Below are 25,052 nucleotides of genomic sequence, written 5' to 3' on the forward strand. Positions count from 1 at the left end.
ACTTGTGTGATGTTTGCAGGTTTAATTTCGGTATTTCTGTGTATTTATGCATATTTTGATATTGGTTTATTTTATACAATACTCAACACTATGAACATGGTTTCCATTGGGATTTATCAGCAATGATGATTGATTTGCCGTTACCTACATAAAAGACTTGGATTTATACTTGATATATGATAACTGTGTTCATTTTGATGGTATAGTGTTCTGGATTTTATAACCGCTGTCAAATGTGCAATGCATTATGAAGATAATGAAATCAAAGTTGCAGATTACTTTGTTGTAGCAGGATTGACTGATACATCATGTGTTCAAGATGTAGAGTTGCCATTTCCAACAACAAACCACAAAATAAATTCAAAGACAAAGGACCCTATTACGGATATTTGCATCATTGATAAGTATGGAACATTTTATAATAACTAGTTCAGTGCTGTTTAATCTCATTCTATAACCCAACAGTGCACCTCAGAAGATGCATTTCAAAAAGAGATGAAAACTTTATATTGTACGTTTGCAGTTATATTTTTTTTACATAACATCTTTGTAGGTAGTAGATGAAGTTTATTGTATTTAGTAACATCAGATATGAGGTCAAATAATATTTTTCATAGGAGTTTGATGTGTGTCTCTTATACAGTTCAATATTGGTTGAGTAAAATAAACTGGACATAACCAGATGAAAATAGTACATAATCGTACAAACTTACACATAAAATTTGTTGAAAGTAAAAACACAAATAATTTTAAATTGATGTTAGGGACTATATCCTTAAAGACACAATGCAATGCCTTAAAATTGTAGCGCAATAACAAGTTAGGCGAACACTTATATATTTAGATGATAATATCATATTATTCCAGCAAGTTTGTAGAATATTGTTCCATATATAACAATGAAATCATTCGACAATAAAATGATATCAATAATCATTATAGCATTGCCTAATGTGTCAATATTTTTATGCTGTGTTTTTTATTCCTTTCAGTCTTAATTCGATCAAATATAAGTGTTCATATCATTTTATTATTTCAAACTTGTATTTTAGAACTCTTGATGAACAATGTCCTCAAGGATTTACCTGTATCGATAAAACACCATCTGGATTGCTTGCAGATCTTAATCATGGAAGTTTTACTGCCCATAATATTTTTTTATGCTATCGAAGGGGGAGAGATAGACCACCATTGGTCGACCTCGGGTAAGATTTTTACTTTTATAATAAATCTAAATCTATTTAAACCTATTTTTGAGAATATTTTCGAATAAAAAACGAGGGGTCATTACACGATTGCATGTTTATTGTGATCTTAATTGCACTTCTGATGATATTATGTGTAATAATATTATTTTACAGTGTTTATTATGAGGGTTTGGAGACCGTAAAAAATGGTATTTCGATTGTTGAAACTACACCTTCTGGGAGAACAGCTAACGTGAATAACAAATCTGGTAAATATTTGTTTTACATCATGATGATATAATATGCTATATTATTTTAGATGAAAGCAACATGTATTACAAATAATAACTGAATTGAAAATAACAAAACATGCATGGACAAATTCATGACAACTTACTTCAATAAATGAAACAAAATACTTGACCCAGTGATTAAGTTTTCTACTTGTCTGTTGATTATGATTTGAGGGACCTTAATGTATTTTATTATTGAATTGATTCATGGTTATATTCTGATATTTTATCAAAAATTTCGAAATGAGAGTCCAGGTTGATGCATATTATTAATTTTTTTTTTGACTCATTAAAACTATAATTTCATTTTATTAGGAATGGGTAGTTTTCCAATCTATCTCACATACAGAAGAGCAGAAGCATCGGCACCTCAGAGCACGTTGGTTGTCACAGATATTTGTGTTATTTTGACGAATAAAAATGAATACCCCCCTTATGCATATTGTCTCATTGACAAAAATCTTAATAAGGGCATGGTAAGTTTGACTGGCTTAGTTTTATGGTTACTGAATTTGACTATGCAGTGCTTAACCTGATTTAGTGATTGTTTGTTTGATATAAGGAGACCAGATATGGATTGTTCTCTTTTATTTTACTTTGGTGTTTAAACATTGAGCAATTTGTTTTGTTTTTGTAATACTTGTATGCATTTATAATTGTTTTATTTTGCAGATTGGGTCCAGTGTGTTTTTGTGCTATAAAAAGTCTATGAGACAAGTCAACTCAATTGCATTTAAAGCAGGTAAATTTGGTGCTGTTTTTTGTGCTGGTCTGTACATGATCTTCATTTTTGATTTTACTAAAACATTTTAATTCACTAGATGAAATCAATCAATCCCAAATGGTTGTTGACAATTGTTGATTAAAAATACTTGAAATGTCTTGTTTAGGTTGTATTCTGCAAGACTGCAACACACTGAAGTTTATTTTTAACAGCATGATTCGAACATAGCCGAGGTATTGCTCATTGCAAGTAACAAATATCATACACTGGTTTTGTTAACAGGTTTACTTGGTCGATATCCAGCTGAAGATAATGAAAGTTTTGTACTCCCTGCAACAGTACCTTTGTTTTGTCTACCTATGGGTGCTACTATTGAATGTTGGTCGAAGAAAACAAAGCATCCTCTGCCATCATTTTCATCTTTTGTACTCACAACTGAAAAATCAGAAAAAGTGAGTTTAAGACCCAACTTATCAGTTTACTAATTAGTAAAATGTTGAAAATATTTAATATACGTACTGTGCACTCAACTAAATTGGAATTTGTATTTTTTACTAACGGATGTTTAGTAAAAAAATTATTTTCTTTCTTACTGCTAGATATATGGTGCTGTTGTTTCATTCTATGAAAATTATCCTGAAGATAAACTAAAGGAAGATCACAAGTATACCCTTGGATTATTACGAGCTGATGGTCATCGGAGCAGTCAAGAAAAAACAATTCACACGATCAAGGCAATTTGTATGCTATCAAGATGGCCTCTGTTTGACGCTTTTCGCGATTTCTTAATTTACCTGTATCGGTTAACAGTGTCACCTATCGCTCATATTGTGCCTATTGAAAGGTGAGTGTGTTGCATTTCAGATCATTATTTTAGTGATATTGTCACCTAAGAGTTCACTCATATTCTTGACTGGTGCTAGAAATGAAGCTATATGCCCGCAGTGAATATTTACAAGATCTCTTCAGGAGTGAGGAGCCAAAGCTAATACGATGTAAAAACATACTAATCTACACAACTGAAGTTGTTGATTTTTGGTCTTGCAGTGGTTGGAAATAAAGAAATAATGAGACAAGATATGCTATATATATATGTCTTACTAAATCTCTACCTAAATAAGACTACCAATTATATTATTGTGCATAGTTAAAAAAGCTACATTGAAAAAATTTTTTTTGGTATGCAATAATATCGAACTCAATGTATTCTATTTTCCGTATGTTATAAATTATTTATGAACTTAATTATCTAAAACAATATTCTTCTCTGTTATATCATTTTATCTTTGGTATTTGGCCATTTCTCTATTTCATGTCATGCCATCTGATGTTAGTTAATGCCCTAAAACCTGTTAACTTGGGTTGGCAAACATATGATTTCTCAGATATTTTAATCCACGGTCCCGTCATTTTTTTAAATAATGTTTTCAACTTATTTATTTTAAAACATAGCTACAACTCCTTATTGGCACACGTAAGGTGACATCATATCTGAAAATATATAATTTTGCAGACATATTGCCCACTTCATGAATAATGTGCCATTTCCTTCACCACAAAGACCAAGAGTTCAATATCAGGTACTTTTTTGTTGTTGATAGTAATTGTTTTATCCCACAAAAAGTTAGTATTTTTTGTAATTACAAGTTTTGGCCATGTTGGCTTTGATCTTAAATCCCGAAAATAAGACCTAGTCTGAATTTTAAAAATGATTTTAATATAAGCCCTCCCCTTGAAAAAAAAAGACCCAGTCGAAAGCGCAAATTTTTTTTTGACCTAGTCGATAGCAAAAAATCCTTCATACTCGTTTCAAAGGATTAATAATCTATGTTTAGCAGTTATTTTAAATAAAAATGTGTTATTTATAAGTAAATGGATATTGTTTTGAAAATCTCGTAATTCTCTACTTTGTAAATTTGTTTTTGATAAATGAGAATAAAAGACATCTCCCCAATATAAGCCCTAGTGTTGTTCTTTAGAAGAAATTTGAAATAAGACATTGTCTTATTTTCGGGAAAACACAGTATATGATAAATGGGTTTTATTTTTACCCTGATATATACAATTTAGTGATTTTGCAGTCAAACTTCACTCTGTGTTGTGGTGTGTTTTGTGAAATAAAAATATTGTTAATATTGTGTAATGGACGCACTGATGTTAAATGTTGTGTAAATTGTATGTCAATGTTCTCAAGCCTGTAATTGTAATATTGTATCGAATAGGTAAGCTGCATTATTACTGACGAAACATTAATTTTCATTTAGATGTCTCCAATGCATGCTACAACTCTAACAAGACCACAGATAACTCCTATACCATTGAGGTAAAACTCTTTAAGTTTTTTACAGATATATGAATTTAAATTCATTTTGTACTTTGGCATAGTTTTCAATTTCTAACATGGAAATGAATTTGCTCTGTTATACTATGTTGTTGGTGTACATAATGTTCTAATTTTTTGATAGGGATCAGTGTTTAGATAAATTGCTTTCTAATTTCTTTGTTTGTTTACATATTCACATTGACATTCATGATTTAATATTCTGCTCAGGATTCACTTATCAAACATGATGTAAACCTTGATTTCATGGGACATGCTTTATCATAGATAAATCGTTACTTTTGATTTTTTAAATTTGAGGGCTTCAACCTAAAAAAGCGAAACGACAGAGAGCTGTTTTGAAAAAATGAGAAATGAGAAATTTTTTTTTCTAACTTTTTTATTGGAATTATTTGATTGAATATTTCTTCAAACTGTTATTAGACATTAAGGAGGCAATGTTTTTTGTTTATATTGACATTTTGTATGAGTATTCAAATTTTGTGAAAATATTCAAATTCAAATATTTTTGTTTTTATATCATTATGGAGATTCAATTATGCCTTTATAGGTTTTGCTAAGTAACCTTGATTGGGTATTCAGAAACTTTAAATTACATAATTGTTCACTTTGATTTTGCAACCTATATGTCATGTCTGGCTAGGACAATATATTTTTTTTCATCTTTTTGCCCTTTCTAATTTGCACCATATGAAGTACTTTTAAAATCAAATAATATATTGAGGTAATTGGGTAAATATTAAGATTTGCCTCCTTTTTCGTCCTTGTTAGCAAGGGGCATATTTTGCTCTTTTTCTCAAACTTGTCTTGAATACTCAATAGCTATAAGGAATGTGGACTGTTTAATTTGAAGAGATATTTCTTTACAATATTTTCGAACAAACATTTTTTTTTCAAATTGCTCTATTCGTCCGTTTGTCTTGAGATGCTTGAATTCTTATTATAAAAGATATGGATAGATATAATATTTTGAAAAAATTAAATTATTATGCTCTAGTTTGAAATTTTAAATCCTTATTTCAAAAAACTGAAATGAGGTTTCAGTAGTTACACACAAGAAAGTGTTCTCGAAAGAGAATACATAGTAGTTAAGAAGATACATGTTTTTGGATTTTGACTAGAAAAGATTGAAATTTAAAAAAAGGAAAAATAAAATTATTCTTGTTCAAATATGCTTTACAGTCTCACTAAATTTTAACATTATCTAATTCTAAATATAACTGATAAAGAAATCTTTGTATGACTTCGAATAAATTTGAAATGTTTTTGTGAATAAAATGTGAGGTTAAATAAACCTTGTCCTAAGTTTGATTCGTAATTTTCAATAATTCAGTGGAGCATCCTTCCTGGCGTTGCTTGATGATCTTGGAGCGGACAATACACTCACTCTCATAACACTCGCACTTACAGAGCACAAATTGGTTGTTCACTCACTCAGAAGGGCAGAAATTACTAGAGTTGCTGAAGCGTTAATAACGGTAATGCATTTTTCATTCCTCTTATGTGGCAGATATTCCAAAGAGAATTGAATTCACTTGGTCGTCTCAGTTTTTCAACTGCTGTTATAATAAATAATTCATATCGAATTAATTTTGTGTCAAAATCAAGCTGTTCTTATCATAGTATACTTTTGCCGCCCTTTTTCCTTATTTAACAACACAATAAGCCTTATACTATTAGAATTTGCTATTTTGAATTGGCAGAAGAAAATAAAAATATTTTTAAATTTTCATACATCATTTATTTCTCCTGAGAGCTCGATTGAATTTATTGGAAATAAATATACATTATTAATAATATGTTTAGAATAATTCTGTTGCCACAAAATCTTGGTAATATTGATCATATTTCTCATTTATCTTGTCTCCTCATTTTGGACAAAAACGTTTGGACAATCACCTACCCATATGCTATTGCCACTCTAATCAATAGATGTGAACTGAAGCTAAAACTATATTATTTCGATATTGGAACTATCAGAATAAGTTTATTAATGTTGGCCAAATGACAAAAATGATATTTCAATAAATTTCTATAAATCATTCAAAATTCAACAATACAATCATGTACTTAATTATCGGAATATCATCTGTGATAATATTGTATTTTCAGTTTAGTGTTCAATTAATTTCGAGCCATAGTTTTTTTGTTAGTGTCGATTCATGGTTTATCACACCACCTCCATAATATGCACTGTCATTCATTCTTAGATCAGTCATTTTTAAAAGGATAGCTCTTTTTATTTAGGGTAGTTATTTGCACACATTTCACTTTATATATTGGTTTTACAGCTTTTGTTTCCATTCAAATGGCAATGCACTTATGTACCTCTTTGTCCTTTGGAAATGGCTTATGTACTCGAGGCACCTTGTCCTTTTATAGTAGGAGTTGATTCTCGATATTTTGATATGTACGAACCTCCTCACGATGTTACATGTGTTAATCTTGATACAAATAGCATCACACAGTGAGTTAATTTTTATGATTTATTTGCATATCGCCAATCTTACAAGAGTCGTAACATGTAATTTTTTTTGCTCGTTTTTAATGCTTGAGATAAGATTGTTTTGTACTGTAACATAAATTGATTTCCATTATACAGTCATGTAGTTGTACTAGGATGAAATCCAATCAGAACTCTATGCAATAGCATATTTATAAATTTTGCTTAGAAAGTTAAGGAGAAAGGCATTTAACTTGATAAGTTGAAGTCCTCTGTAGTCTGGTGCTTAGGTTTGTACAGCGATCATTAATAAAGCATCAAGTACTTTATTATCATATTATTCTGATTTCACTTGATCATAACTATATTGCACAATGCACATGCATTAAGAATTTCCTTAATACGTTTTGTACAATTTTATGTATTTTTCATATTATTGACTATACTATTTTTGGCATCAAGTTTAAAAAACAACATAGGAGAGTTGGGGATTTTATCAAATGAATATTAACGGATATAATACATTGAAATATTGCTTCAAATGACAGAAAAGTTTTTGTTTTCAGGATGTATGAAAAGAAATATAGTTGGAAAATCTTGCCGAAAAAACCTGCTAAACATGCTCGAAATATTTTACAAAATCTTTTCAAGGAGATTAAGCACTCATGTCCCCGTAGAAAAGATGATGAGGGTGAATATATCGGATCACTCGATCCTGAGTTGACAAGAACAGCAAGGCATATGCAGATCGAGATAATAATACAAGTATGTCATAAATATTTTTGAAGTATGTTAACATGGTTTGATAGCTTTTATGGTTGTTATCTCCTTTTAGAAATTTACCTCAATTTAGTTCCTTATGAATATATATTGCATGTTACCTATCACTGTGTTTTAATACAACCATATACCCAATTTGAATAAATCTCATTTGAATACTTGGCTTTTTCTGCATGCTATGAATGGTCCCGTTCCGATTTTTAGGAAGACTCAACATTTTTAAAAACAATTTTGAAGCTATTTAATGACCTATGGTGTTGGTATTTATATTTAGAAAACATATGCTCAGAGTAAGAGTTATTTTTATTTTAAATTACTGCCTGATATTTGCATCATAAGTTTTCTTCTTTCAAAGGGGAAAAGATCACTAAAGGCAGAGTTGTGATTTCCCATTAAATCAGTGGCAGCAATGCTATTGTCGAATGCATGACATTAGTCTTGTTTATAGGAGGAAGTGGTTTTTACTTTAAACATTTCCCTTAAAGTAAATACTAATCAGTGATCACGCAGATCACCTATCATGAAATTATAACAGCCTTTTCCACATTTTTCATTGAGTCTTCCACATTCTAATCCTAAACAAGGCTCCATAGAAGTAACTTAAAATATGGGGAGGCACTGTATTTCATAGGATTCGATAATCCTATTGGTTCAGTATATCTACCCGCCATGGAAAACACTCTGAACATAGTATTTCAACTCTTGATCTTCAACCGGGCTGCATCAAAATTAAATTTAATTAATTTTCATAGGAGACAATATTAAAATTCATGGCAGTCCTTATGAAAGAATACAGAGAATATCTTTTGCCAATAACTGAAGCACCAAGTATTGGAACTACTGATCCCAGTTCATTGTTCAGCATTCAAGGTAAGAAATTTTTAAGTTTTATTTGTGGATTATTATGTAGCAGCTCGGTGTTGTCTGTGTTAGTTTAACAATTGATTTCTAATTTAAAATTGGACAATTAAATTTATTCAGTCACTTAATGCTTTTTATCCATTCGTTTGTGCCAACCCATTTTATAATACTGGAATTCCTATTTTAAAATCATGAATATAAAATTTTATATTTGAAACTGATTATCGTATTGGAATAAATAGCATATTTTGAGGATTGTCTTGATTTGAGCGAGGATAAAATTTTGCAGTTTTGTGTGTATAGTATTTTACTCCCAACTTGTGTTATAGACTGCCATCCTGAAATAGGTTGGACACTATGTGTATACATACAGGCTGCTGCAATATTATAAATGCAATTCAGATTTTATCAGATGTCAGGATAAAGCAAGTCAACGTTTCTTCACGTTATTAACTGGTACTCAGTTATTTGCCGCTTTTGTTGAAGCAAGATCTTTTGCATCATTTACTGGGGCTGATGGTGCAGGAAAAGCAGCAAGTCTTGTGTTTTTTGATGAGTGTATTGATAGACTCGGAGGAGAATTTCATGATAATGTGAGGTTGATTGAAGCAGATGATACTCTGAAGAGGTAAATAACAAGGCAGTAAATATCAAATTGTAATGTGAATATAATTTTATAGGCCTCTATTTGATAGGTATGTCTAATATGAGGTGAAAATGATTACCGGTAGATTCAATTCATACTTTTGAAAAATTTGTCATTTCAAGTGTTTAAAAATCAATTTCACAACTATTTCGGGCTACTTAGAACATATTCCGTGCTCAATATTCAAAAATATTACTTATGAATGTATTCGCAATAGTACATGATCTGTTTCTGGCCATCCCATCCATGGCCTTATAAGTAGTTTTTAAAAAGTCTCACTTCGATACTTTGTAAACTTCTGTGATGTGTAGTTGAACATACGAGTAAAACTTATAACTCATACAGATATGGTTACACTGTTTTATAGATGACGTATAACGTTATTCAATATTTTTTATTGAATTATTTATGATTCATTCCCATGGGTTCATGCAGATAATGAAGAACCAGTAATTATCAAAACAGAATTCTCGCTACAAAATGAAAGTAAAGTCATTAAAATAATAATTATTCATCTCATTGAATAGGTTGAAATTAATTTGTACTCAGTTGGTGTCTTTAAGCGATATAACAGACATGGGCAAAGTACGGCCCACGGGTCAAATCCGGCCCGTTGGGTAATTCAATCTGGCCCGCCTGATGCTGCCACAACCAAATTAAAACCAAATTTTTATGTTTTAGCTAAAAATAGCTCAAGGAATTTGTTGAGATCGTGGTTAAATTTAGTTTTGGCACGAGGCTTATTGTTTTCCACCTTTGCTTTATGACACTGTAAAAATTGTTCAAAAAATATAACTATTTGCGTCACACTTACATGGCCCGCCAGACTAGGTGGGCAAAATTTTTGACCCCTGATTCAAAAATGTTGCCCTCCCCTGCTATATAACTATGAGTTAGGGTTACACCATACTGACTACATATCCATTCTTAATAATGCCTTTATAGGCATATCATTTTTTATGTGGATTGAATGTATTTTCTTTTTATATATATACAGTGAAAGAACAGTTTTCGTTATGCCACCTGATGAAAAAGGACTTCCAATCGATGTTGGTTATCAGTACACAACTTTCCCTGAATTGCAAGAAGAATTATTTGTCTTGGATAATGATAAAGATAAAGAGAGTATTGAATCTGGTTCCCTGAAAGGAGGCACGCTTGAAAAACAGAGAAGAAGATCAGGAACTTTTGTTATTGGACGAAGGACGAAACAAGAAATAAAAGTCACACAGAAGGTGGTTTCCAAATTTGTGTTTATAAAAAGATTTGTTCATATTATTTATAATTTGTTAAAATTTATATGAACCACAGAAAATTCTCAATATGGCACCCCTGTATATTAGTCATTAGCATTCAGCATTTGTCATAGATTACAGTTAAAAATACCAAGTCTTTGTAGAAAATCAATAGTAATGGACATTTGGCAGACAATGCTTATCGATTAAAATGTGTAGCAATTTCTGATTTAACCTAGCCTTTATGCCACTAGTTTGGTAGATAATATTTAACAATATTAAAATATTTTTAGCAAGCAAAATTGTACAGCTCAAATCCACAGATGTGGGCTCGTCTATTGTTATCAAACACATACAGTGTTTGGTATGGATGTTTAACGGAACTTGTCCGACAAAGTAACTCAAAAGCTGCTGTACTTCGAACAAGCCATGATATTCTTTACCTGATGAAAGAGAAAGGATGTATGCCACTGCCTGACGAGACGTGTTATCGCGTATTAATGCACTTATGTACACTGGAGAATAAACCAGTCCTCGCAGTTCGTGTGTATAATTTTGTTCGTGATTCTGGGACTCAATTGAGTGCGATAACATATGGACTTTATAACAAGGCTGTTTATGAATCAACATGGCCGTCATCAAACAGAGATGGGTGAGTTGGAACAATATTCTGGGACTTAGACATAAAAAGAGGATTAACTTTATAAGAACTTAATCTATTATAGCCTTCAATTTTTTGCCTGCTTTGGTAATAATGTGGGACTGTCTTCGCACTATAACATTGGCCTTATGAATCGGTCTGTATATTGACAACTTAATAGTATGTTGAATTTCGGTGGGCCAATACAATCCGAGACTATAGATAACATTTATGTTCAGAAGCGCAGTGTTAACACATAAAGACATAAAGAAGAAATAAAAACATCACATTTTATTAAAACATAAGTTGTAAGATTTGCTTTGGTGTTGTATACTAGATTGATGAAATACGATTGCTAAAATGGTGGAAGCCTGTTATACTAATGTCATATTTTTTGGGCTCAAGGTACATGTTATGGCAAAAATTACGCAACGTCATTATTGCAACAGCTAAATTAAGGAGATTGATTCGGCATGTCGATTCGACTAGTACACCTGATTATTCAGACACAAAAAGTGATTTGGATTCATTAAGTCAGAATAGTTCTGATGCACCTAATAAACATTCATCTCCAAAGCAACAGTCAGAGGACAAAGATGGGAATCATACTGAAATAACAAAGTCTGATAATACAGGTAAGATGAAAGACTAATGACTTCTGTTGCATCACAATACTTTAGATTAAAATATGATTTTCCATGGTCATCATTTTGATTTCTTTTTCCATTTCAAATATGCTAAATAATGCATGAGTTATTCAAAAAAAAAATTTCCTGGTATTCTTTTGAAATTTTTAATTTTATTTGAATGTTTGTTGGTTTTGTTTGGGAGTTTGTGTTTCTCTACTTAGTCATAAACTAGGAGAAGCATGTTCTAATCCTGTGTGAAATATTTTTTGGGATGGTGTCACGCCTTCACTGCCAACAATTCTGTAAATGCATTCAATTATATGTAAGCTATGTGACTATTTTTGGAACGACTGTGAATGTCTTCAATTAGGAAATTTCTGTCAACATCCTGAAAAAGCATAGGCCAAATGTTCTAATCACTAGACTTGTGTGTGTGGGAAATACTGGGCCTTTGACTTTGTCTTCAATTTTGATTCACAAAAATCATTGAAATAATTCAAATTTGATCATGAAATTGTCGCATGCTTGTCATTGTCTCATGCTTGTGCTTCATAATCTTTGATCAGATCAAACTCACAGAGGACGTTTAGTTGAGCCACCTGCAACACTGTCCTTAACTGAAGTTAATAAAGTAGAACAAGGTGGTGGAGATAATCAAACAAATATCAATAAACCAATCAGTTTTGAGACTGAAATTTTGGTGAAGAAAGCAATGACACCTGTTAGCGAGACAGGGAATGATGCAGAAACTCCTACTTCCAATAATATATCGTCACCTGATTCTATTCATGGACGTTGTAATTCAATTGTTAAAAATGCAGGTTTGTTTGGCATATTCATCTTTCAACATGTTGTTTCATTTCCCCCTGATTTGCTTTTTAGACTAGTATTTCCAAATATGTATACCGTATATGCTTGTTTTACTGCCCGATCTTGATTAAGGGCCCGTTTGAATAGTCGCCCGTGTGAACAGAACATAAAAATAAATAGGGGCCGGTGCTTGAATAACCGCCCGATGTGATTTTTCAGTGGTAGAAAACAATAGGAAATAAGAAGCGCTTTTGTCACAACGCTGTTGAATTTTAAGCGCTGGTAGATAACACTCACGCCTTAAGCGTCCAATGACATAACAGATAGCTTTGATTACGTAACACCGTGGTTCTCAAACTGGGCGTCGGGACGCCCAAGTGTGTCGTTTTTTAATATTGATAGGGCGTCGCAAAACTTTTCTTCTTTTGTGGATTTGTGCGGTGCGTGGAAAAAGTCAAAATTTTTGTTATTCTCCTTTAAATTATTCTTGAGAACTGGAAATGACAGTATATTTGGTGTATAATTTTACCTTTAAAAATAAGAACACCCGTGCTTGAATAAGGGTCGGGTTAGTGAGTTAAAAAATTATGGGTCTGGACTACAAAACGAGCAAATACGGTATACCAAGCTTATTTTCGTTTAAAATCAAATCCATAAAAGTTAAAACAAAGTGAAAATATATGATTCAATGACTTCCTATGCATATGTATGTGTCTTCGCTGAGCATGGTTGTGTATGATCAGATTTGGATGTTGAATGTACAAGTTTAGTCAACTTCCGAATGCATGAGGCTGAATGTAAAACTGAATCTGCGTTTTTGTTCATTTTTTTAGCTGAGATATCACCAGTGTCAACTCCTCTTGCAGAAGAGCCTGAAGATAATGGAATTTTTTATGGAAAATCAATCAAACACGAGGTAATATGTTGTTTATCTTGTTCAGTTTCTTGTAGTAAGTTTGTCTGTTTCAAACCTAAAGACAATGCAGTATAAGGGAACAAGTTCAATATGAAGAATATTATATTTTCTAGTTTAAACAGAACATGGTACGCGCATAGTTTCTGATGAGTTGGGCGAATTATCCAGATGTTCGTAAAATTACCATTATATTACAGGGTATAAAACAGAGGGCGTATTCAGCACCTCGTCGACTATCTTCACCAGGAACGCCCGGCAGTGACGGAAGTCATGCAGACAATCATCAACAACAGAGAGAACTTCGCAAAAATGATCTCAAATACGAAACAAGGCAAAGATCTGCTTCTGACCACATACCTGACAGAGAATCCAGTGCAAACGTCGGCTCGATTGTCGAAAAAAAATCATTTTTTGAACCTTCACAAGGAGACTCTGGTGTGTCTCTTGCCGAGGATCAGAACTTAAGAAATAATTTTGATAATATGACAGCAGATGATATTGTTACTCCCTCACCCCAAAAATCTCGAAGTTATATTTCTAAACGATCAAGGGCTAGATCAAAGTCCGGAAATAAAATTCATTCGCCAGCATCTCCAGCAAAAAATTCAGAATGGAATAACACAAATAATACTTCAATAACTACAGGTAGAAGTTCTTGTTTTTCAAAGATTGGTATGGAAAGCTTATGCGAATTAGCCTGAACATATCTCAGATTGGATATATACAGCGCAGTGGAATAAAAACACGAAACCTGCAATATATATTTTCTGGGCTTGATTTCATGCTAGTGATTCGATTTTATTACTACGAAATCACATTTATTGTTGCTAATTTCACATTGATGAACATCTATAAATTTACTATTTTCTATTTTATCCTAACTGATTCAAGAGTCTCTTGAATCACTTAGGATAGTTATCTTTACTCTTGCTACAGCATCCTTGCACTATACGGATCCGCCGACACAAAAGCATAGAAGGATAAGTAGTTAGTCTCGCAGAAACCAAATCATAAGCACAAGTTTCTATTTTATGATGTGATTTAAAATTGAAACATTTTCAACTTATTTTGTATATATTTTCTTTTCTAGATCAAAATAATATGCAAAAAGACAAATCCTCTCCTGTAAATGGTACGACAGCTATCACTCGAAAGCCAAGTCAAAAACAACTAATAGAACGAATGGATGTTACACATCTTGCACTTGATCCTTTGTCACCGCCTCCAACTTTGAACACAAGATCATCTGATCCATTTGACGATAATTCATCAACAGACGCAATGTCAAGTGAGAATTTTTATGAATCTTTTACACAATCGTTTTAAGATTACACAGCCTAAATCAGTTCTGCTTCTGCTAAAGTGGAACATTCTGCGATTCTCATTTGATGTTAATTTGTGTATTGCTAGAGAGGAAAGATTTTGTTTGGATTAATGATTTCCTTTTACAGCACAGCAGGCAATACGCTCTAGATGAAACTGACAATGCACTTTTATTAATGCCATTCCACTAAAATAGAAATCCCTATTCAATAATCAGAATTGCCTCTAACTCGAAAATACTTTCATTATTGAACTTTTGATTCTGTGTGAATAGCAAACCAGCTATCATCGATATAAAAGATATACAGACGTTATAGTTTTCAAAATTTTTGTTGATGGGATTTAGAATGAAATTTTTATTATAAATGGATTTAAGTCAAAATGATAAAAATTTATATACCACAGTTTTATTCAGAAAATGAATGCAAAAATATTAAAATTCTCAAGAATAGTTAATTGAATTGATACTTTAGAAATAAGTTTAACTGCATTGAATCCGTTATTTATTTTCCAGAAAGTGACAGTGGAGGGCGTCATCTTCTTGATGAAATCCAACAATATATGACAAGAGATGATCCAACATTTGATCAGTCACAATCCACAATGGATAGTGTAGGCGAGGAAGGGAGTTTGTCAACTGAGAGTGCTATTGTGTCACAAGAAGTAAGAATAAGATGTTTTGACGTTTTACCACAACTTACTCAAGTTTTTGTAAATTACCAAGATTTATGTAAATGGTTGAACCAACTCTTTCCTGACAGTTTTATTTTTTTCAAATAACTTTTCTTGGCTGGAAAAATGTAAATACATCAGTTATCATAGAGTTAATGTTTTGGAATTGTTATATTTATTCATTATTCAAAAAAATTGAATTATTTGTATTGAACTCGATAGGATGAGAGTGATTCTGAGACACCCAAGCGTCGTGGTAGCATACATGGAGAAGGAACACCTCCACGTAAACACCCTCCTCCTGGACTACTAACTAGGTATTTTAGAAACAGTTAGATATTTTTGAACCAAGTCAATGTAATGTAAAGTAAAAATATTTTCATTACTGTGACAATAGATAGTAATATATATTTATAGATAGCTGATAATATCAACATGACTAATGTCCTGTCAAGTATGAATTGTTTCAATAGAGATACAATATATGACTGAAATATCAATTTTTATACATTAATGTTCTGATATAATAAGTTTCAGAATTTGTGATTCAAAATTTGAATGAAAGGCATTGGGTTACCTTGACATTCCTTGAGGGTGAATTCTGTGTATGAGTGAATTTCGTAACTGATCCGGGATCTATATTTTTCAGATCATTCACATTTGCACCTGGTTCAACCTTATCGAGTGGATTGATGAATTCTGGTTCCAAACTTAATAGCTTGTTTAAAGCAACAACTAGTAAAGCGAAACAACTGGCAACTAGCTTTGCAAAAGATATCAATAACACCGTACAATCCAATCTTGCCTATTACACCCCTGAGAAGGTAACAACTGTAGATCTTACAAAAACAAGAAATGGTTCAAAATCTTAAAAAGCCTGTATTTTTTTTTCAAGTTTTGGCTGAGGCTGAGAGATTGAGTTTTTCATGCTTTTATTTATATTGGGGCCAGAGTCTTTTTTTGAAGCTGAATAAAAAAAAATTTCCTCTGTAAGTCTGATTTTCAGCCTTATAAAAGTGGTAATTCAAGTCAAATTTTGATGGAAACTATTAAAGTATTAAGGCCACTAAGCATTCTTAATATACAATTGAAGAAGGCTTGTTTACTCCGAAGTTTTCGTGCTTCGAGATCGAGTCGATATTTTCTTGTAACTTGTAGTTCTATATTTTGTCAACGAGGAGTTGCAACTGGAGTCATTTTTCAAATAGCTTGGGAATTTTCCTCGACTCCACTGCTATGATTTTAGCATTAAACTCTAATGAAAATGGTGACACATTACGAGTTGTCGCTAAGTAAAACAAAGTAACCTAATGGTTCGTATTGCATTTTCATTTGGCCTTTAAATTGTAATTATTATGAAACTTTTTATATTCAGTTTAAAGGATCATTGTCTGAATTAACAAGAGATGAGTATGGAGGATCAAGCTCTCACCTAAGAAAAAGTCGAGATGATTTGTACAGCAGCCAATCAAGCATAAGAAGTTCTGATAGCAAACAAAGTGGATTCGATATTACAGGTACGATATGATGAACAGATAATTGCACAATTGCAGTAGTTTAATAAGCTGTAGAATATCTGTTATTTTCCCCTATGACATGTAGAACTATCTAGATATTGTGTTGTGACTTATGACACAGACATTTTGATGTGATATTTGTTCAAATGGTAGATGGATGTTTCCCTCAACCATAAGTGATAGCTGTATTTTGATATTCAAATATTTTGCTCCAAGTGTAACTTGTGTTCTTCATGCCTTAAATGTATTTGATGCCTTTTCAAGCTGAGATTTTTTATGTGATTTTCAAAAAAGGTTTTGAATAGATTAGGTGGCAATCATGACCCTGAAAACGTTTTACATTTTCATTTTTAAGAATTCGCTCAAAGCAAGGTAGTAATACACATTCAGTTCGAGACAAAGTCGCTGGTGACCATTGAAATGCTTGGAGCTACTGAAACCACATTATTTAGAAATTGATTTATATTTTTTGTGTAGGTTCGATGACGTTTAAAGGTACAAATGAAGTTGACAGAAGAAAAAGAGAAGATACCAAACATAATTATCGTCCAGTTAGTTATCCATCAACAAGTAATGTTATAAAACTATTTTATTCACTTCAGTTGAAGTTGCATATAACTATTATTATATATGTTTCAACAATGATTTTCATAAATAGATAACAATTTCCTTTAGAATCATATTACAAACAGATTGTATTTTTGGCAATAGGAAACTCATGAAAACAAACTATAATGTTATTTTGTTGTTCATCATGCTATTGTTAAGTCTTTGTGGAAAATGTGGAATCACTGTAAAATCACACTAATATTATTCTGATTTTTTACAGCATTAGGTGAAAATTCATCTCATCTTGAAGTACCTGGCAGTAATATGAATACTGCACATCTCCATCTGGCAGCATCCATCAACTCTTTAAATACTAAGGTAGTTACATTTTATATCAATTTCATTGTTTCTCATTGGTTTACAACATCATTTTATAACAAACAATAATTTTCAATCTCATTTCATCCTGAAAGATTTTCAATTAGTTTCTTTCCGTTAACATTATTTAATTTGGGGTAAATCTGTCTTAAGTTGTAAAAAGTTTCCAGGAGTTTAATTATCATGATGCTTATCTTCTTTTCTCTTGGACATTTATTAAGTCTAATTTTTACTTAAGCACCACCATTCATTTCTATTTTAATTGTCAGTTTTATATTTGTCGTTCCCATAAGCATGATTTTACATGATATTTAGTTAGTCCCAGTTCCGAATCGCCCAAATTTAAATGAATGTGGTTATATTAGTTATTACCTGATCTTAATGATTATCATGTCATCCAGGGTACTTGTGAACTTGATATAACACTGTCAAGTTGTTCAAAATGTCAAAAATGTGAATCTCTTGTTTACGATGAAGAAATTATGGCGGGGTGGATGGCTGATGAATCTAATCTCAATACTCAGTACGTTTCTTAAATATTATTTTATTTTAGTTGGATTTCCAAATTTAAATGCATTTATTTTACGAAGAAGAAAGCTTTTGCATTTCTTGCTCATATGTATATGAAAAATGGCTCTTCTTTGTTGAAATTTTTTGCCAATGGATAAATTCTTAGATTTCTGTAGTGTGGAATACAACTTCGAATTGGTGAAAAAAACAGATGTTCCAACAACAAATCCAATATTTGAATACATTCAAATTTAGTTCATGCAATATGATATGTTCCTAAAAAAACGTGCAATTAAAAAATGTCAATACATGTGAACTTGGTGTAACTGTGGAAAATTGGAAGACTGATCCAAATATGTTTATCATAATATTTGTATATAGTTTTTTTAATTCAATCTTTGTAAAGGAACACTTGATTAACTTCTAAAATAAGCCTTCATCAATTTGAAATCTATTCAGTATTCCATGTTAAATATGTCATATATGGATAACACTTTTATCTTAGTTTGGTTCCTCATTGTGAAATGACTTTTTTTATAACTGATTTTTTAACCAAGTTTATTTTTGTTTTTGTTGCTTCATATATAGAAATCATGATGTGATCGAATTCGTATTAGATTGATTTTTCGACATTATTAAAAATGACTTTCACTTGTTATTCTTCAAGTGACAATTAATTACTCTATAATGTTTTTCAGTTGTCCATTCTGCAACTCACTGTTCGTTCCAGTTCTTCATATTGATATCAAGGTTCGTTTCGTTGGTGTTGTATGATAAATTTTCAATGATTTGTCTCTGTTTTTTTTTCTGATTCGAGTGATCCCAGACACTAGAACAATATCACATTACCCATGATGCCCAGCAGCACAAGCAGCCGTGGGTGTGAGTCATTTGTCCCAAACCTAGTTCAACGAAATTAGACAGTTGCACCTTCTAAGCTATGTTTAATACACCTTGGACAAGGTGCTTAGTCATTTTGCATTAACAGGGATTTACAGCATGCTAACTTCTCGGCCATCATGATCAGCATAATATTAGTGTTAGTAGTTTATACTTGGGAATTTGTGTGAATATATCTCCCTTCATTTTCAGGATTACAGAAGAAAAAGTAAGAAGTCAGCACTTCATACAAAAAGATCAAACACTTCATGTATGTTGCTCCTAATAAAGTTCTCTGATTTGCAACAAAAAGAAAAGCAAAATAAATTATCACCATAACAATCATGTTGAGGATATTAACATTATTTTTTCAGCAACAACACAAGATGATGATGACCTGGATGGATCATATCTTGAAGAAAATATTTCTGCGAAAGATGAAAACGAAAGCATGAAAAGGTATGCTATATTTTAAATAAATACAAGTTTACTTTGATGTTCTACACGTGCATTTGCACTTCAATGCTCCCATATCTTTTATACCATATTAGCAACTTTAATTGTTACGTATGCATAACGTCCTACGAAAATAAAAATGAAAAAAATTAAATAATGCACGGCTACATGTTGTGGCATCATTAGTTTAGGAAAGTTTATTAGATTTTTAGGAATTATTCTTGCTGTTTTGTTAGTTAACTTAAATTATTAATACAAATATGTTTTTTCAGAAAAGGGAATCTTTCACCCCCGTCAATTTCAGAGCCTGGTGATGGGGTATGTATTACTTACCTTCATCTACTAGTCAGATTCTTGAAGTGAGAAATTCCATTCACATCTATATTATGATGAGCATGATATGTTAATTTGAAAATGAGCAGTATCATATTTATCTTGCTCTATCTGAGTCTCTAATTGGCATAGGACAGGGGTGTCCAACCTTCAATACAGAAGAGTTAGATACGAATAACTGGGTGAAACGACGGGCCGCATCTTTATTTAACATATGCTTTCTAGTAGTTGCAGGCAGAAAAATTTTGATTATTGATCTTATGCAGTGCAAAGGTATTGGAATTACTCGTACACACCAGATTAAACTAAATTAAAAACTCGTGGCACTCCTCCGTGGGCCGCCCATTCTTCCCTTGTGAGTTGCATTTGGGCCATAGGTTGCACACCCCTGGCATAGATAGAATATCCGAGCATAACTCAACTGCAGTATACTTAACTGTAATTTGCGGATATGGGCATAGATAAAAATTCAATTTGGATGTTTGTGAATCGGGTGATTTTGTCTCCCTGCCATGCTACATCAGTTTGTTCTTTTTATAGACATTCACAATCATGGAGCCAATCAATGTACCATACCTAAGTCCTTTGGTCTTGAGAAAAGAATTGGAGAGTATGCTTGAGAATGAGGGTACAAGGGTGTTGGGAGAACCTGACTTTGTTGATCATCATCCTATTGTATACTGGAATTTTGTAAGTATATTTGTTAAGTATTTAAATATCAATATGATGATCTCGGAACATTTATATAATTTATGAATGAATAGACAAACTCGCGCATACAGCCATGCTTGAAAATGTCGTTTGTGCAATCTTTTAGTGTTCTGAATTCTCAATTTTTTTCTTGCTGCTATTTTGCCACACTTGTTTGTAATCGTAATAATAAATTGAATTCTTTGATATGTTTTAACTCTAAACAAGGCTACGTACAATCAATTAATGCATCGAACCAAGGGTTAGGTGGTGGTGATGGGGTCAAACCCAAGATATTCAGCCATTCAAAAGCCTATTGTTCAGTAGGTAATGATTTGGCTCAGAAAATTGTGGAGTCAACTCTGCATCATGTATGTATTTGTTGGAATCATGACATATTGGATATTAGTGCATTTTCACAAAGTAACAGAGTGTGCATAACACGAAAGAGCATTTCTATTTTTGCTGTTTTTTCAATTGGTATGGTGATAGTATATGTTCACGTTCTTTAGTTATAGTTCGTTACTTGTCTTATATTCGAAAAACAAATTTGAAAATTCAGATACAATCAGTGACATATCGTTATTTCTATCTTGTATTTTGCAGGTATGGTATTTCCGAAGATTGAATTTACACTCAAATCTGTATAATCTAATTTTGAAGTCTAATCTTGTAAATAAAGATGTCGATACAACTAATGAAGCTACTAATAATGATGGTTCGAAAAGAAGTACAAGTGGTGTGGTTGTAATCCATATCATGTGGGACAATTTGAAATTGCATGAAGGAATGGCAAAACCTCCATTATATTGGTCTTATCTTCAAAGTATGTGTTTTTAATATGTTGTTTCTTTTAGAATTAGATAATAAATTATACAATTATAGTTATTTTGGGTCTGCGACCTTCTTTCCCCATTGTAACTCAATATCAAAATATTAGTGATGTATTTGTACGAGTTGGAGCAAATTCAGTAAGCAGTGACTCAAGCATGGTGAGGCTATCTAAAAGCTACAAGAACCAGTGAAGTGTCATGTGCTATTCTGTTTTTTTACCGTTTTTTATGACCGAAAACTTTTCATCATGCAACATTATCATGGCACATCATTATTTTTAAAATGATTAATTTTATTTTTCAGTGTGCACACCCAATTCATCTGTTGAAAATCATGCTTATTCCCTTAGTTTTCTTGAAAATATGAAGCAAAGTATAAAAGCTGATGATGTCCGAGGACCCCTTGTTGCTTTGTTAAATGAGTTTTCTGCTCAGAATTATACTCACTCGCAAGTTCGAAGAAGTGCATATCGTGAAATACTCTTTTTGATTATTGTTGCACTTGGAAAGAATTCAATTGATATTGGTGAGTACTTTTATTTAGATAATATTACAGTAATAGTTAGCTGAGAATGTTTCTGGACAAAAATACCAGGTTATTATACATAAGATAATGTGATAATAATTTGCTAAAAATTGTCATCTAATCATTTTCTAATCAATTGTCATCATAATTTTCATTTTCAGATGCCTACGATAGAGTGTACAATGAGGCATTTGATTCACTTACCATGCAAGAACTTGGCATGACGAGAAAATGTGATAAACCACCCAGAACTAATACAAGAGAATGTAGAAATATATTTGGTGAATTAAATCTCTTATAGTGTTTTGTAAATCATAAGATATTCTATGGAAGCAGGCGAAATTTGTAATCAATCATGAGAGCAAGCATGTATATCGATATCAGAGCTTGTCTGCAATCATAGATAAGCTGACGAAACGAAGGTATACTAGTCGAGTTGACATCACACCAACCACAATAAATGATTCAAATTCACAAATCAAAGTGTCAAACTCTTTTAGAGCTAGATGAAAGGACTTAAAATGTATTGCGATATTTTAGAAATATTTTACCGTGTCTAACTCTAATTTTTGCATATAGTAATAACATAAAAATACTAAATTTAATTGTCAATTCACAATCCCTTTTGTCTCGAATTTTTCTTGTTTATTATCTGATAATGATAGAATATCAGGTATGTTTATTAGTGAAATTAATCTCTTGGAGAAACGAGTAACTTACCTAAGTGATGCTATTGGTAAAATACATTACATTAGTTTGGATTGGTTCACTGAATTGCCAAGGGATATCGACTTACAATAATATGATGAAGTTTTATACATTTGCAATACACACTTTATAAGAATATAAGTTTTGATGATGATAATTTGGTGATTATACCAGCTTGTTATTATAGTTTATAAAAAGATAAATGCTGGACAAAAATTTCAAGATTAGACTCAGTTCATGGTTTACGGATTTTTGGAGTTAAGTTATTTTACTGTTTTAGAGCTTCAAAAACAATCATGCTTTTATAGCTGCCATTGCAATGTGTGATAATTGAATTAAAAATTACCATAAGGCTTGTGGAAGCCAGGTCTATATTTTTATGCTTATATGTAAGGGCAGTTCTACACATTCAACATCATGGATTACAAAATTGAGCTATCAGTTCATTTTAAGTTGATTTAACTTATATTGTTGTCATCCAATGTAAAGATATGCTTATAATTTAATTTAGATGGCTTTCCTCTGCATGTACCTAAATTGCATAGCTAATAATTCAATGCTGACTTAGATTATCTGTATCTCTAATGAAAACAAAATGATAATATGCGAAAATAATTCTTTTATTAATGTTTTATCCTTGTGTACTAGTTTTGGAAATTAAAAGTTTAGACACTATGCTTCACTACTAAACTGGTTTTTATTGTTGGAGGTAGTCGTTGCATTTTTGATGGGAGATTCTTGTCTTTGTTCTGCTTATGTGGCCACTGTGCAGCCATCATTTACGAATTTTGTTGGACAAAACAGGAATAATATTTTATTTGTCAAATTTCAAGTGTGCAAATTCAATCTGACAGATTGAGTTCTATTGTTTAATATTCAAAACGGGAGAAATATAATTTTGCAATAGTGTCTGGTAAATTTTGCCCAATTGAAACTTGATTATAGATGCTTCGGACTTCGGACTTCGGACAAATAATTCATGCCAATTGCAATACCTACTTTAATATCTCTGGGCAATTATGGTGTGAACGGTTTGGTATGCTTGAAATAAAAGCGTGGTTTTATCAATCATTGCTCTCTGTTTTTAAATTGTATATTTTGATGTAATAGATCGAGAATCTACAAACTGTCTTTTGATGTCATTTAATCAGGTGTTCAGTAACCTTTCCTACTGAATACCCTAAATGGACGGAACATAGACAAAATTCGTGCTTTGTTGGATCGGAAGGTTACCTTTCAGTTCTTAAATTAAATCCATTCTAGAATATGATATGCAAACTTTAGTTTGAATATTTTAAATTGTTAGCGGAACAAGTTTGAAAATTTTGGATTGTATATATATTGAGAAAGTTTTGAATACCTGCTAGCAACTTAATGCCTGCTTTGCTCCTAAGCAAACTGCCTCTATGAACCCTACATGGTTCATATTATAAGATCAATGTTTCACGCTTGGCGCCATTAATTGTTGAGAAATTTTTTGTTAGATATTCATACCTTTACTGTTTACGTAGATAATATTTGTTGTTTTGTCTTAATTACTCATCATGTTTATATGCCGTCTTCATATAAAAGTATGAAATAAATTTTAAGTGCGGTACTTAAAAAGATCGGATTCAAATGTATTTACCATTGTATTGATTTGTTTGGGATTATCCAGACCTGGGAGGATCAAACTGAATATTTTTACTTAATTTAATGTGTTAGCTACAGTCCATAGGTTCTCAAAGTGCTCCGTACGGAGCCCCAGGGCTCCGCGAGAGAAACCCAGGGGCTCCGCGAGCTATTCGATTACTCTTCAAAATACTGACTCAAAATTTTGTAACTGTTCAAAGAAGCAATAACAGCTTTGATAACATCTGACAACAATATAGCCTCGAAATATGGTAAAGGGCCGGAATTAAAAAATGACATTATTTATGAGCAGTAGCGCAGCCAGGATTCTTAAGAGGGAGGTGGTTCAAAATTGGAATCGGAAATTTCCGCGCAACATTTTTCGCGATTAAAAAAACGGATAACGAGATTTCTGTTGCGTAAAATATTCAATCCAAGACCGATGGAGCATTTGACGTGTCTCGTCGGTATAATGTAGTTGTGCTCATCGTTACTCACGTTTGATTCGAGATTACTATTAGGATTACTAAAATGTAAGAATACTATTCTAAAATAACATAAA

The 25,052-nt window shown here is 32.0% G+C and overlaps 1 protein-coding gene across 1 annotated transcript; it reads left to right on the forward strand.

Annotated features, from left to right (window-relative positions):
* LOC120346720 (C-myc promoter-binding protein-like) lies at nucleotides 1-24,501 on the forward strand. Its single transcript, XM_039416527.2, has 36 exons — nucleotides 1-404; nucleotides 1,053-1,205; nucleotides 1,362-1,456; nucleotides 1,796-1,956; nucleotides 2,153-2,222; nucleotides 2,487-2,656; nucleotides 2,804-3,048; nucleotides 3,718-3,784; nucleotides 4,469-4,527; nucleotides 5,879-6,023; nucleotides 6,837-7,012; nucleotides 7,555-7,753; nucleotides 8,521-8,638; nucleotides 9,032-9,257; nucleotides 10,273-10,510; nucleotides 10,804-11,162; nucleotides 11,556-11,785; nucleotides 12,346-12,600; nucleotides 13,423-13,505; nucleotides 13,703-14,150; nucleotides 14,596-14,793; nucleotides 15,343-15,491; nucleotides 15,723-15,817; nucleotides 16,150-16,324; nucleotides 16,876-17,017; nucleotides 17,495-17,587; nucleotides 17,847-17,944; nucleotides 18,346-18,467; nucleotides 19,153-19,204; nucleotides 19,547-19,604; nucleotides 19,708-19,792; nucleotides 20,062-20,107; nucleotides 20,663-20,812; nucleotides 21,419-21,638; nucleotides 21,950-22,171; nucleotides 22,333-24,501. Exons 1-36 carry the CDS (start codon nucleotides 241-243, stop codon nucleotides 22,470-22,472), a joined length of 5,706 nt encoding a protein of 1,901 aa, XP_039272461.2. The 5' UTR covers nucleotides 1-240; the 3' UTR covers nucleotides 22,473-24,501.
* The last annotated feature ends 551 nt before the right edge of the window (nucleotides 24,502-25,052 follow it).

Source organism: Styela clava, chromosome 8 (genome assembly GCF_964204865.1).
Source record: "Styela clava chromosome 8, kaStyClav1.hap1.2, whole genome shotgun sequence".
NCBI classification, from domain to species: domain Eukaryota; kingdom Metazoa; phylum Chordata; class Ascidiacea; order Stolidobranchia; family Styelidae; genus Styela; species Styela clava.